General features: G+C 31.4%; 1 protein-coding gene across 1 annotated transcript in view; it reads left to right on the top strand.

Annotated features, from left to right (window-relative positions):
• Positions 1-15,968, top strand: part of LOC118204240 (rho GTPase-activating protein 100F-like) — a 264,758-nt gene that overhangs the window by 80,462 nt on the left and 168,328 nt on the right. Inside the window, exon 2 of the mRNA XM_085808929.1 lies at positions 948-1,070. Coding sequence (XP_085665055.1) covers positions 981-1,070 — 90 coding nt within the window. The 5' untranslated portion in view covers positions 948-980. The remainder of the gene's footprint in view (positions 1-947; positions 1,071-15,968) is intronic.

Below are 15,968 nucleotides of genomic sequence, written 5' to 3'. Positions count from 1 at the left end.
TTAACGTCTTAGATATCCGATTAGATCACCTGTAGTACAAGGCGCTATAAACTCCGAATTTTTTATACATTTTACGTAGCTCCAAAATGTATTTGGAGTAAAACTCAGGGCATACGTCTCTTGTGAAAGAACGATAATGATAAATAATATGATTATTACACTCAAAAGATTAGATCAATTGAAGGGGAAGAAGGGAAATCAATTTGTGAAACGCTTAAAAAGTGTTATATTGTGTTACTAGCTTAATGAATTTTTAAAAGTGCTGAGAAGAAATACTTTCAAAATATTAAAGTTGATTTTTCACAGGTCAAAAGAGAATTGTTGAGAATGTTGAGAAATTGTTTTTGATCTGGATAACAGAGAAACATTTACGTACAGTATTATGCACGATACATATTTTACCCATTGCATTTATATTTTAGTATTAAATAGTGTTATATTAATAATAGCAGGATATTTTCTATGAGAACGGATTAATTATTTTCTTTTTATTTCTTATTGGGAAAGATAATTTAGTATAAGTCCAAGGATCTGAAATGGGTTAAGGACATTTACCGAACTATCACTGCACATATTTTTGGCTTACAGTATTGCCACTAAGTCATATAATAAGTTAAGGCTCCCTATTTGTTACAACACGAGCTTTAAAAATTTCTTTTCACATAAATGTCTTAGTTTTCATATTTTCAGTTTAAAATATAATTTTTTCCTGCGTTAAGTAATGCATCTGCCAATTTTAATCATTAATATCTAATTTTAGCAGCCATCTGTTATTGAGAACATATTGCATATTATGCTGTTTGTAATTCATAATTTTGGTTAAAAAAGCCTGATGTCTGTGACTTGCAGGTGACGACTGAAAAACTAATTCTAAGCTGTATCTATTTATTTAGTACTGTGCTTTATTATTAAAATATCGTAAAATAAATTTCATTTTTTTATTTAAGGTTTGATCTGCAAGTGACTACCAGGCTGCCCACATGTCCACCTCCATTGGTCATCCCCCGCGTCTACGATACAAGGTGAAGCATATACTCAGCTCAACCATGCTCTGTTGTGGACGAAAGAAAGTAAGCATTAAATTTTAATCGAAAAAAGTATTTCATGTTTCTCGATCTTTGTAAACTATTATATATTTATTCGTTACAGTATATGTCTTTTTTTGGGGGGGGGGTCAAATTCAAATTCACAAATTCAATTAAAATTTGAACTTTCAAGTTGGTTGGCTGCTGTTGCACTCAGTGAAAAGTCAAACCATCCTGTGGGTTCTTCGCACTGTTTCAAGAATTTGTTGATTATATAAAGCGTAACGATTTTCATCAGGACGGTCCTTAGTATCCTGAAGTAATGCGAGTGTAATCGTTTCAAGTAAACATACAAATAAGAAAAACAAAAATAAATACCAAGAGGAGTTTTCCTCTTTTCCTTTCCTTAAATAATGCAAAATTATGAAAAGCTTTACAACCTTAATCTATATTACAGTTGTAATGCTAGAAAAACTATTATTTTTAAATATTTAGGATAATAAACTCTATTCAGTATACTGAGATAATGAATTACCAAAACCATTTCATTAATGAATGGTGAGTACTAAAATGAAAGTATTATTATTAATATGCTAGGATTAAAAGAAAGCATAAATTTACCATTAATTTCCAAACTTAAAAATATTTAATGATATTTTGTATGATATAATTTAAGCAGTATATTTAAATGCTTATAAAAGACTGATTTATAAGGACTACTGCAGAGAGTAAATGTTATTTAGTCTAATTTTAATGCAAACTTAAGGTAATAGGCTTCTCTTCTTGTAAGACTGTTTTGGGTTATAATTATTGAGAGTTTGTTCCCCCAGCCATGAATTTAAGTCAGAGCACAAATGCCAAAAAATATAATTCAATCTAAAGTACAGTTTTGGGTTCTACAACTGGTAGAGTTTAAGAACCTTTACAAGTCTAATATGACTTAAAGCTAAATAAAAACTACTTTAGAAGTACAGTATACTGTGATTTCCAGAGCCAAACATTGTGCTTGCTTAGTCTGCTTTACTATGACATCCAAGGCCAAACGTTTCAAAAGTACTGTCGATTTTGATTGCCAACGCCTCTAGCTTAAAATTTAACTCAAATCGTGAAAGAAGAATTAAAAAAAAATAAGTCAAGGCTTACTGTGCCAAAAGCTTTTACTGAATTCAAAATTTCCTGACCAATAGAAACATAATCTGTAAAAGTTCTCAGTAGAATTTGTTTTAGCCGAAATACAGGCACTCACTATACTATGCATACTGCCAACAAAACCAATACGACCAGGAAACTTGTTTTCTCAGCTAACACAGTAGAGCGTACTATATTAGATATAATCTCTTTCCAAAACCTAAAATTATTCTTCCATTCTTTTTGTGCTCCACGAGTTTTCTTAAATACTCGATTTATTTATATCTTCTGAACATAGTTGATTTGAAAAAAGGGTAATGATAAAAAAGAAGAAATTTAGAGTTCATTTTAAAATGAAAGATCTCAAGTTAGAATCGAAAAGAGTTGAGATGAAATTTATAACTTTAATCTTATAAACTATATAAACTTGATAACTTATATATAACTTTAATCTTATACACTATATAAACTAATAGAAGATGGAAATAAATGAAAAAGATTATGAAGCGGAAAGGAAACAATAAGCCTCTGTAAGGTATGAGAATGTGAAAGTAAGATATTAGGCTATCATTGGCAGTTCTTAAAGTTATTATTGACAAATAAAGAGTGGATATGCAGGTAAGCTCTCGTTATTCACTGAGCTAAGCTAAATTACAAACTAATCTTAAGTCTGCTAAACAATAAGAGCCATAAAACGCTAAAATTAATTAAAAAACGTTAATTCAGTATTGTAAGAGGTTAAGGATATGAATAAATGTATATAATTGAAACGGAATATACGGTTAGTTTAAAAATGGCCTTGGAAAACTGTAATTAGTGCGTGGCTACAGTAACAAGTTAAAAAGAATGAAAAGGGTACAGCTGAAAGCAGTGTTTTATTAACAATAACATTTACATAGATGTTTTTCTTTCTTCCAGAAAATATATATTACACTCCTTTTTTGACAGCCATGTTGACGTTTTTTCAGATAATATAGAAAATATTATGCGAAGCTATTGTATCATTTAATTTGAACTTATTCGGACATATAGCCTAATATCTTACTTACACATTCTCATACCTTACAGAGGCTTATTGTTTCCTTTCCGCATCATAATCTTTTTCATTTATTTCCATCTTCTATTAGTTCCTGTTGAGTCCGTACGTAAAGCATTATCTTAGTCGAAAAACATCCTGCAATCTAGATATTTTCGTATTTCTCTGCTTCTTTGTTTTCTTTGCTTATATTTTGAAACGACTGAAAGACAAAAAATAATTTCACTAAAGCTCGATACTCTTTGACCACTTTGCCATCAAAGTTTTCCTGTTTTATGATGTCAAATATATGTTTATTAAAAACTTAGTACTTGCCGGTATCTAAGATTTGGATAACTCGTAATTAGCATCTAACTTTTCATTTCATTTCAAGCGTTATCAGTGAGATTCTCCGTAGCAAAAAACATGAATATCTTCTAAAACTCCAGAAATTTATTCATTGTTTCCAAAAATCTTTTTGAGTAACGATGCACGGATAATCTACAAAATGAATAATACACGTATTGGTACAGGAATACAGTGTGTTCAATCCGTTATATTATCTGAAACTATAAGTTTAATAACATATTCATAGCATAATAGTTATCTCAACGTATTAACATAAATGTTGAAGTAACAACAACATATCGTGATTTTTAAATGTTTCTTATGGATTCGAATATTATTCTACCAATAAATCAATGTATTCTAGATATGTGAATTTACAAGACTGATGACTAATCATTAGACCACTATTCCAGGCAGCAAGACAACTGATGGAACAATAACTCAAGGACCTAGTAAAAGAGCACTGGTTAGAGAAAAGGGAATTAAGAGCAAAATAACAACGTGACCTCAGGGAACATTAAATCCCGAAAGCAGATTGATGAAACAATGACAAACGACCTTGGAAAACTAATAATCCTGCAATAACGAGAAAATAAATGACGTAATGACATTTTGATAATCAGAAACATGATTTCCGAAAAGGATTGATTATTCAATGACACGAAATCTTTTTTAACTGATACATCCTAAAACTGAAGTTATAAACAGATAATATATTACAGGATGTGATAGGATCTATAACGCACAGCAATATTTTCCTCAAATGAAAGAAATGGGAGCGTTTTATAGTTCTATAGACAAAACGGAAGTTTCTGAGATGGCGGTGGGCAGATTTAGTGATTTCAAAATCAACACCAAAGAGATAAGCGTTTTAGCACTGATTTTTGAATCATTAAAGGATGATGTGAAATCAGAGTCCTAGCTTAACCCATCAAATATGGAAAATTTCATATTTTCCGTTCACATTAGATTTAGATAAATTTTTAAGATCTTAAACAATTAGGTTCGAAACAATGTATTGGCTATAAGTGCTGTGAATGTAATTTATCTATGTTAAAATTTTTTATCCTGACAATAAGCCAAGAAGAAGAGATTATTTGTGCTATGTTTGCATTGAGGCTAACAACAATCCGAATAGAAGGGAATATTAAGATATTCATTCTGGTGTGCCTTAATAACCTAAAATTAGATAAAAGATAAATATTGACTCATCTATATATAGTACTAAAAAAGAACACGTAATACCATCACCTGTGAAATAGGTACTTATTCAGAACCTTAAAACTGTGTTGATAAATATTGATAAATATTTCATCACAAGAAACCTACATAACATCAGTCACAAAATAACATTTGCGAGTTCATCGTAGAAGAATTATTGATAAATATTAGGCCACAAGAAACCTACATAACACTAGTCACAAAATAACATTCACGAGATTGTCGTAGAAAAACACACATCGAAGGAAATGGAATCTGGAAACATCACAAAAGTCACTAATTAAATTTCTACAGCATACTTGCAGCAAGCTATCGTCTATATATATAGACGGACATTTTTCAATCTTGGTAAGATTGAAAGATGTCCGTCTGTTTTTCAACAAAATGCGATGCTTGGTAGATTTCGTGTTGGATCTCGTGACTATAGCGTAAAGAATTTCCCCCTGGACTGAAAACTGCAATCAGGAATACATTTCATCCTAGCAGCGAATGCAAGGAAGAAAATCTTGATGACGAATATTAATCACTTCCACAGGTATGAAAAATAAATAACTAAATGAAGAAGCACGAGGACTTGCTAACGAAACAGCGGCTCCAAATAGGCGTAGAAAATAAGTTACCAGTCAATGTCTTGCAGCTTTCATTCACACGTGCGAGGGTAATACTCAGAGGGGAAGAGAGGGAAAGATCTTCAAACCGGTCTATTTATAATCTTTTTATCCAACGTCTGTTGCCACTGTTAATATGGAATTCGGAGGGGAAAATGTGAGGGCTTGCCTTCAAAATCAGCTAAGTTGCGATGACAGTACATTTCTTGTATAATCCATTTTTCACAGTACCACTCTACTTTTGATATTTAAGGGTAGAAAATATCAAAAGAAAGAAGCATTAGAACACCGGGTAAAAACTTTTGGATTGTGTTATTAAAAATACATGAACATATATAAGGAATTCTCTCGTGCGCTTCGGCGGTGTAAATGGTAGCCTACCCAGCTAGCACCTGGAAGATCAGTAGTTCGAATCAGCAACACATACTTGGTTTTCTCACATTTTCTGGCCACAAAAAACTAGTGTATTTAAATATCTTCAAAGAAATTATTCTATTTTGATAATTTTCCACGACGTTAGGTAGAATAATTTTAGCTATATGAGTTATCCAGGATTTTTTGATTCACAATTATTTAACGTTCAAGTAATATTTGAAAGTTTTTAGATGTTATTTATAGTCATTTCTATTACGTGATACAATTTATAAATATTCAAATTTATTTTACAGTTCTTGAGATTAAAAGCTAATTTTTGACTTTTAAAGTTTATACGCTTAAATTTTGTTAAAGCAGTTAAACTTAGGTACTACATTGCTCATGTAACCTGAAGATTAAATGCTTTCTTTTTACTTTTATATTCTAATCACTTAGCATAAAAATTGCGTATTAGTTAATTAAATTGTGGAAAATACCAGAAATCTGAAAGTAGTGTGATAAAAATTTCTGTTAGGGAAACTGAGAAATGTATAACAAAAAATTATGTCTTATTTTTTTCACGGAATAAAATTAAAAACTAAAAATTTATTATAAAATATTATATAAACCTTTGCTTAAAAACACTCAAAAGTCAGCCAAAGAACTATTTACTAAGATTTGAAAACTAGATGATACAAATTCAAAGGATCTGCGCTGTAGAGTTTGAAAAATATCTATAATCTGAAACTTATTTTGTTGTTCATTCATTTTTAAATTCATTTTAAACACATACTTTTAAAATTCATTCAATATAAATTATTCTCTATAAAATTATTTTTCAAACAGTGTATAATTAGTACTAAATACTTCACATGAATAACCAAAAAGAAATTAAAGCCCATATTATCGTGCGATAAAAATAAAAAAATGAGTGATATAATATTTTACTATGCTTGTACGAATAAACCATTGCAAAGCAAAATAAATACGTACTGCGAAACTTCATTTAATTTATAAAATGATGAGCGTATAAAACCTTTCTTAAGTACCTCTGCTGCTACAAAAAGTTTAGTAAAAGGGAATATGATAATCCAATAAAAAGGAATGAAATAAATAATTGAAGAAATGGTGAGGGGGGTAAAGAACATTTAAAGAAACATGTAGTTTTGAGGAGACCTCGATTACCATTAAAATACCGGTTAATGATTTTATTCAATAAATATTTTTAAAGAGTTGAGTAGACTTTTCACAAATACAGCTTCACAATTAGATTTAAAACCGAGATATTCATTTTAAATGCATTATTATCAACCTATTTCATTGAAAGAGCTATTTGCTTTTTATTAAAAATAACAATCCCTTGCAGTTTTTAATGACAAATGCAGCTTGTTTAATTGCATTTTACTTTTTTAAAAGACAAACGAGCAATATGTTTCTTCAAAAAAAAAAAAAAACTTCAGTCGTAATAATATAAGAACAATTTTAAAGTCTTTTGAAACCATGCCAACGATTTTTTATTTCTTTCATTGATTTCTTGATTTCCTGTTATTCAGAGTAATTATTCTTTGCAACAGCAATGACTCAAGTCAGTTTTGTCCGTAGCTTTATGCCACCGGTTGATCGATTGGATTATAGCTGTTGGGCTTTAGCATCTCCAATATGTACTAAGTAACTAGCGAAGCAGAGCTTTTCGCTCATATAATGATAACTATTTTTCTCAATTATCTTTAAAAATTCTGCATAAAAAATTTAAGAAATATACCTTGAAGATAGCATTTTCCCCTAAGTTGCGTATCTCTCAAGCACTGAGGCAAAATTAATTTAAAAAATTTCAAATATTTCCAAGTTTTTTTAGATGTGTTTTCTTGATTTATTAAATATATGTTACTTAATGTTAATTTATCAGGAGTTTTAAGTTACTACGGGTTTCAAAACAAAAGAGAAACACGCAAAAGTGAAACATAAAATCAGTAACGTAACTACCTTCTGTTTGGGCATAGATTTAGTGAAGAATTCAATCGATTTCAAGAGCAAACGGGTGCAGCAAGAGTGGAAAGCAGTGGGTATAACGATCGTATTCGCCTTACGGCAGTAAAGCGAAGGAGAAGGTAAAAATGAACGTCGAAAAAATAGTAACGAAATTGAAATCCTAACGCTTTTAAAATTCTATTAACTTATTTTTTAAATTTCGTTATTATTTTTGCCGATAGATGGCGCTACCTTCTAGTTTTCTTTACTGCAGTAGGGTACAAGGACAACCCTACTTTACAGTTTTGCAGATTTCTTTACTCCTGATTAAGAGGGGGAAGCTGTACCTGTTTGACCTCGAAACAGGTACAGTTGACTTCTTCACTAGACCAACGCCAAACACAAGGTTCTTACTTTGTTGATTATATAAAGTATAATTGATTATATAAGATTATGATTGTGTGATTATATAAGTTGATTATATAAAGTATATTGAAAGTATAATAAAAGACTCTTTCTTTTATTATATTTCCATACTTAAGTAGTTTTTATTGAGATGTTATCATCAAACTTTGGTAATTTGCAAAAACAATTCATTATCATCTGATTACACAGCAGTCTGTATCTGTTATTTTATTTCCAGTGTTTTATTTGTTTGAAACATGGTTTTGATGAACAAAAGAATGTTTTTATTTTTTATGATCATTTATTTTGTTCTTGATGATCTTACGTTTATTCGCTTTTTATTTATGAGACTAGCCGCTACAAGGCCAGCCTTCGTCTGGCTTTTAAATGTACCGGGAAAATGCCTAAAGGGAACACCATTAAAATAACACATAAGAAAATTACAATGGAATAAGCAATATCCCTTAATAGAAATATTAAATATCCTAATAAATAAATTGACCAACTTCCCGTTGCTTTCTTTCGACAAACGTCCAGTATCCAAGAGAAACATTAAATTTAAAAACTGCGCAGAAATATCGCCCTCATTTTTTCGAGTGGCAATAGTGCTAATATCAGCAACAATGATAATAGTGATATATCAGCAACAAGTGCCATTGATGCTGACATAATGGGAGAGAATTTTCGATTTGATGCGATTTCGTCAAAAAACATAAAATTTAAAAAAAAAAATCTTCCCCGAATTTTGAAAAAAAAAATCGCTTCGTACTGGATCTTGTCTTTAGCTTACGCGCAGCCCAAACGAAAAAGGCACACACACACACAAACAGACAGACTCTTTCTTTTATTATATGTAGGGATGACTACTTGTCTTTATTCTGATTTCCAGATTTAATGATTTCTAGCTTCAAGAGAAGAAAAGTTTATTATATATTTTTTGAATATTGTGAACGTTTTTAAGCTTCATGATTGCGTTTTTGTTTTTATTTTATCATACTTTTTAATTTCGTAGATACCTTAAGCTTCTAAGTATTACATGTAATGCATGACACTCAGTTTGAAACTGTGAAAGTCAGGGCTGAAATTCGGAAATTTAAGAGGAAAGTTACAAATTTTTGGAATTTTTTTTCACCGAATATTTTACATCTTTAACAAATTAAATTCATTTGAACAAACACTGATATACGCTTAAGTATTTCTAAAAATAAATTCCATTTTCCTGCAGTTCAACGATGACAGTATGGAGTATATATTTACAAGAATTTAAATTGTGATAAAGATCAATGTTATATTCATGTTGGTTTCATAGAAAATCTCTATACATTTTGAAAGAGACAGCCACGGAACTTGTGTTTTTCAAAGCGTAAAAATATTCTGCACTCTGAGTTTTTATTTCGCTTTTATTTATTTAAAGCGTCATTTAAATATATACTGCTCGACATTGAAAATGCAACACCAAGAAGGAGTGGTCAGAAAGTGATGAAATTTGGAAAAAAGACAGAGACAGTAAGCAGCAATAAGTGATCTTTATTTCAAAATGATTAGTCAGAATACAGAGCGAGAACGGCGTCGGCTCAGTAGGATGTAGGACCACCGCGGACAGCGATGCACGAAGAAACACGTCTAGGCATAGATTCAATAAGAGTGAGGGTGGTGTCCTGAGGGATAGTTCTCCATTCCCTTTCAACCATTTGCCACAGTTCGTCTTCTGAACGAGGCAGGGGCAGAGTCTGCAAACGACGTCTAATCACATCCCACACATTTTCGATTGGTGACAGGTCAGGAGAGTTAGGTGGCCAGGGAAGCATATATATACCTTGCAGAGTATGTTGGCAGATGCAAGCACTGTGTGGTCGAGCGTTATATGGCATTAGACAGCCCCTGAAGGTAGGGGAGTGCCACCGGCCGCAGTATATTATCCAAGTATCATTGGGCCGTCATAGTGCCCTGAATACGTACTAGAGGTGACCTGGAATAGTAGGCAAGAGCACTCCAAACCATTATGCCACGTTGTCGCGCGATGTGGCGTTCCACAGTTACTGCCGGATTAGATCTGTCTCCACGTCGACGCCACACACGTATGCGGCGACTGTCACTGGATAAACAGAAGCGTGACTCATCTGAGAACACGACGTTTCGCCATTCTGTCATCCACTATCGCTCCAGTCCGGCACCATTCTAAACGTTGGCGTCTATGCTGTGGGGTCAATGGCAGTCTTCTTAACGGACGCCGTGAAAGCAATCCACGTTCAACCAATGGACACTCCTTCTTGGTGTTGCATTTTCAATGTGTATAAAAGAAAAATAAATACACAGTTTAAAACGAAAGCGAATGAAATAACCGTAGCGCTATATGTCGAGAAAAACAGGTATTAAAGGAATCAGAATAAAGTGATAAGATATATATTTTTTAAAATTTTGGTAAAAAGGGTTGGAATTGAAACCATTAACTCAAATTGATAGATTTTAGCAGGTATAGAAAGTTACAAGAAAATTTAATTCATAAAATGAAGATGTCTTTTGGTAACTAGCAAAATTGGATTTAAAAAAAGGACTAGGAGATAAACAGTAATTAGCTGTGGAAATTGTATGTATACTATTATAATTATGTACTCTGTTTCACCGTTTTTACCGTTAAGACATCGAAAGGCATTTCTTTTTTCCCATTACTCTAAGCTAAGAGATACAGGATGTCCCCCAAAATGCACACGCAGTTTACCATTTGAAAGTCACTTAAATTCCTATTCTTTCAGATTTAAACGATCGATTTAAAATGATGGATAGAATGAAATAAAGTTTAGAACGAAGAAAATCTATCCTAAAGGGCTGGTTCAAGTTTGGAAAAGCAGTTAAAATGCAAAGACTATTTAGGAAAGAGTTTCAAATACATTTAACCTACGTGATCCACCATCTTACGAATTGGCAATTAGTTGAAGCAAATAGAACTGTTCAGAACGTCTATAGAAGTGTTCTGGAAAACCTCAGACATCAAGAAGCCCAAGACAGGAAATGTTTAGAAAACCAATCTTCCAAATAAAAGAAAATATTGTAAGGCAAGAAAGTCGTGAGATAAGAATTTCAAAATGCAGTGTCCATCGCATTTTGAAGTGCTGTCATTGGAAAAGTTTCATTTTGAGGAACATCCATCCTGTCAGTGAACATAACATGAGCAGAATAGTTTTGCATGTGTTAGTTGGCGAGATTGTAGAATGCGCAGTTTCCAAGAAAGAATGTTTGGAGCAGTAAGGTTACATTTAAAAATAAGCGTTTGTAAAAGAATTATTCTGTCTCTTCCTTTGCCATGAACCTCAACTTATGTCCTTCGCCATGAACCTCATTTTTCTAAAGTCAAGCCCTAAATGAAACTCTTTCCAGATCTGATAAGAGCGGGTTTAATTTTCCTCTGAAAAACAGAATAATGCATAGAGCAGCGACTTATTCTATTCTGTATATTATTTTTAATTTTAGGACTAAACCATGTATTAATAAGCATTGACGTTCTGGTCATTCAAACTGTGTATACGTTTTCTTTTTTCAGACTTTTGGGTTTCAGCAAGTAAATTCGAATTAGGAGTCATCGAAATTTTATTATTCAGACACAATGTCAATTGAGTCAGTTTTATTTAAACGAAAAATATTTAATTTTCGATACCGTAATATGACTAAATCTTATAAGATAACATTTTTAAAAGAACATACAGCACTAAACCGTAAACTATTATAGTTAAATATATGATCATCCGCTATAGGAAGTAAATAGCCACAAGCAGAGACCTCTACTGCCATAATACTATTCACAAGGGCAATAATAAAAATCCTTTCAAAAATGATTTATGTGACTAAGAATTTCATTTACATATTTAAAGGAAAGCTTTTACATGCGTAAGGCGGATATAGTTTGAGAGTTCCGATTATCTCAAAACAAGCGAGCCCCTCAGTTAATGAATAAAGCATATCGATAGCTCAAGAGGTGGTTTGAATAACTTAATTTTGCGAACATAATATCAAAGCTCATTTATGCATAGAACTAATGACAGAATGTCGAGTAGTTTACAAATCTTGTTGCAGCAACATGTTAGCATTTTTGTTTCAATAAAGTAGCCCGTTTCGCGATAAGTTGCCAAACACGAAAAGCCGCGCTACTAATCTTTTCAGCTTAACAGATGATTTCAAAAACGAGTGTTAAAAGCTTTTAAGCCATCATTTGGTCATATCACGCAAGTACAATCTCCTGTTACGCGTCATTCTATAACTGCCTAAGTTATTCATAAACTCTGGAGTGTGTATACTCCGCTTTATCCATTTGAGCTATAAAAAAAGTCAACTTGTGTACCGGTGATTGTTTGATGGCTTCATATTTAGACTCCATTGCAACTGTTTGAAATATAAACTCTCGACATTTCAACTGCAATTTTTAAGTGAAGTTTTATTCTTTAAGATGTGGGATTTATTTTCATTTTCCTCTTTCAGATTAAATACTGGTACTAAAATTTTAAACGAGAATTTATTTCTAACAACAATAAAGTTTAAAGTGCCTGCTTTATACAGGTAACGAAATTGATTTTCAAGATCGGAAATAAAAGGAGGAACTGTTTTTTATATGCAAAGGCATAAGTTTTAAAGCGCTATTTGCTTTGTTTTTCGGATTCATAAAAATGCACTCATTTGCTAAATGTAAATTTTCTTTTTTCCCCCTTCATGAAAAATGTCGTTTACTATCTAGTAGTTTAATGTATGAGTTTGTAGGTAATGCTGATCATCAAGCTGCTTTAAACATATTATAAAAACGCGATATTAAATTTTTATAGGCATTGTGTTTAGATAATGTTTTCTCAGTTTAATACCTTGTGCCTTTCAAAGCAGTAATCATTGAGTGTGATTAGTTAAATTTTCCGTTTCACGTATGCTTTGAAAATTAGTGCCAAAAATTCATTAAGGTGAGTATTAAATATGCGAATAATTGACTGAATTCACAATTTAAAAGCTAAAAGTACAATTTCTTGTATATACTTTTTTGATAATTTAAATTTGTTAATAAAAGTTAATTGCAGTATAAATTTGGATAAACTTCATATTCCTAATTCTCAGATAAAAGAATTACAAGAAACATAGAGAAAAGGAATAAAATTTGACAATTTTGAAATGAAAATCTTCTTAATATATGTAACAGAAATTTACGATAAAATACCTTGAAATCAAACACATATATACGTAATATTAAATTTACAGTAAAAATTTTAAAAAAAAATGTAACCAGCTTTATACATAGTGTTATATACTTTGTTATTCTTTAACATATCCGATTTATTTTCGTCGCCTAAAAATGAAAAGCAAGTAAATTATAGTCAGGCAGCGTCTGGCGTGTTAAAGCCTGATTTTTCAAACTTTTAAAATGTTTCCGGGTGAAGTATTTAATACTATATGTTAATCATAATATGAGATATGAATTACTTTAAATCTTAAATGGAGAGTAAGAATACTAGTAATAACAAATAACATACGTATCAAACTATTAAAACTTCATTAACTAAAGCTGAGTGAGATTATGTTTTCAATCGCAACCAAAAATTCCATTTTTGGTTGCGATTGAAAACATAATCAACTGATTATAAGTAGTTGGTAAACGTATTTATATTATCAGTATTTAGGCTACATTTTATTAGAAACGGCGAAATATTAACTGTGTAAATACCAGAGGTTAGACAAGTGTCTAAACATTCAAGAGTTTTATTTAATTAACGTGAGCAAAACTGTCAAATTATAGATAGTTAATACTGAAAAAGAAATAGACAGTATTAGCTATGAGCATTAAAATTGTAGCTACTAATTTTAATAGTTAATAACTGAAAATAAAAGTGAATAGCAACCAATAGTACTTATAGTAAACTTTAATACTTTCCACGCCATATTTTATATCGCAAATTTCGGTAGCTTAGTTTTTCCTTTATTTAGCATCGATTACTAGAGCACATACTATTCACGCGAACTGTAAAGCTTTGATATACCTCTAAGTCATCGCCATACGGTCTGATAGATTGTTAGCTTCCCCAGGATTCGCACTACATAACAGCTTTATTTTGTCTTTAAAATAAAAACTGTCCTTATTTAAGAAAGAAGTGATAAATGTACTTGTACATAACTCTTATCTTCATTTGATTTTGTAACATATTTAATTGATATATATAAAGTAATTGATATAATTTAAAATATTGCTGATGTGATTTATAATATATCTAACGGCTAACTTTTATACTATACATTTACATCATTATTTTAATTACTAATAGATGTTTCTAGCACCTTACATTACAAGCTTCCAAATAGAATAATAATTTGCCAGTCACCTAGTAAACAATTTGTTATATTTTGCAAAATAAGCAGTTGGAGAATATTCCGAAACAACCTAGCTTAAAAAAAAAAGCCGAGGCTTAGGTTTAAAAAAATCAAAGTAAACAGAGATCTATCTATAAAAAAATCGAAGCAAACAAATTTTTGTTTCAATAAATCACAAAGTTTTTTTAAGTAACATGCTCTCAATAGATTAACTAAAGAAAGTATAAGCAAACCCTTTGTTTAATAAATCACACAGTAAGTTTAGAGGCTCAAAAAAACTGTTATACTGATTCAACTTGCTGAAGCGCCTTGCTAACTATTGTGAATTATCTTGGAAGTTATGTGAGAAGGCTTATTAGCAGAGAAGCGAGGTTTTTACTCTTTATTATCTGTTTTGTAGGTAACTGAACTACCATTGTATTCTCGGGCCGTAAGCATCGGAAAAGTTGTTAATACCTTCAGTTGTAATTTCAAACTAAACTACCAATAAATATTTTACTTGCTACTAAATATATTACTGTTATACATTTTATGTTATGCATGTGTGTTGCAGGACTTGAAGTTAAGAATAGGACGAAATTTTACGACTGCCAGTTTAGTAAGAATACTCAATGTTTAGTTGAAGTATAATTAGATTAGAAATGCTTGTTTAGTTTTACTAACCAATTATTTTATGTTAATTGGCTTTGCTGTCTTTCTTGCTTTCCATTTTACTGCCAGAATGCAAATTTCTAGTTCGCGTGTATTCAAATGAGGTAGAGAAGAGACAGAGTGCAGAATCACTCACTCACAATAGTTTTTCTCAATTTTGATTATAATACTTATGTTGAGCCTCATTATTTTATTTTTCCCACACTGCTCTTTTTATTCTGAGCATTTTGATATGTTACATTCCACACTTTGTCAAATAAGCTGAGCAGATATTTCAATAAAAGGCATGACCCGATCTCCTACGACTTCTGTAATTCCTGCTGACGCTGGCCTATTAATAAAGTATCAGAGTAGGTAGAATCAGAACGTGTTCCGCTTGCCCAAGGCCACGCTTCCTAATTTGATTTTCTTAAGACCAGTTTTCTGCGGTGTTGAGTTATGTTCTCCATTAGCTTGTCACACGGACTTTAGGTCAGAGCCAACTTGTGCGGGTTTTGGAAAGTGCCTCGGTTAACTTAACTTCATAATTAAAATTCGTTACTTTACGCCATAAACGCTGGCTGTTCTGTAAACATGAGCACTACTTCTGTTAATCGTTGTCTGAGTTAAATAAAAGAGTCCCCTTTGTACTTTTCCGTCGTAATTTCAAAGACATAATGATAAGTCACTTGTGTCTTTAGAGTTTTCGAACATTTGATGCTACCAAGTAAGACGAAATCTATAAAGTTATGAACTTATAGTATTTTTAAGTGTTTATTCCTTACTTATTTCATCATTACTATTACTTAATTTCTTCTTTAATTAAATCTTAAAAGAACTTTTATTTTCAGCTAATACTTTCGTAAGTTCCAAGAGATGATCATTTTCATACATAACTAAGTGTTTTTGTCTTAATGCGCAAGATGCATACAG

The sequence above is a fragment of the Stegodyphus dumicola genome, chromosome X2, assembly GCF_044657685.1.
Source record: "Stegodyphus dumicola isolate Sdum_Otavi_A_Nest chromosome X2, ASM4465768v1".
Classification (NCBI taxonomy): domain Eukaryota; kingdom Metazoa; phylum Arthropoda; class Arachnida; order Araneae; family Eresidae; genus Stegodyphus; species Stegodyphus dumicola.
The sequence above is the reverse complement of the archived record's forward strand: the minus strand, read 5'-3'. Positions and strand labels throughout refer to the sequence as shown.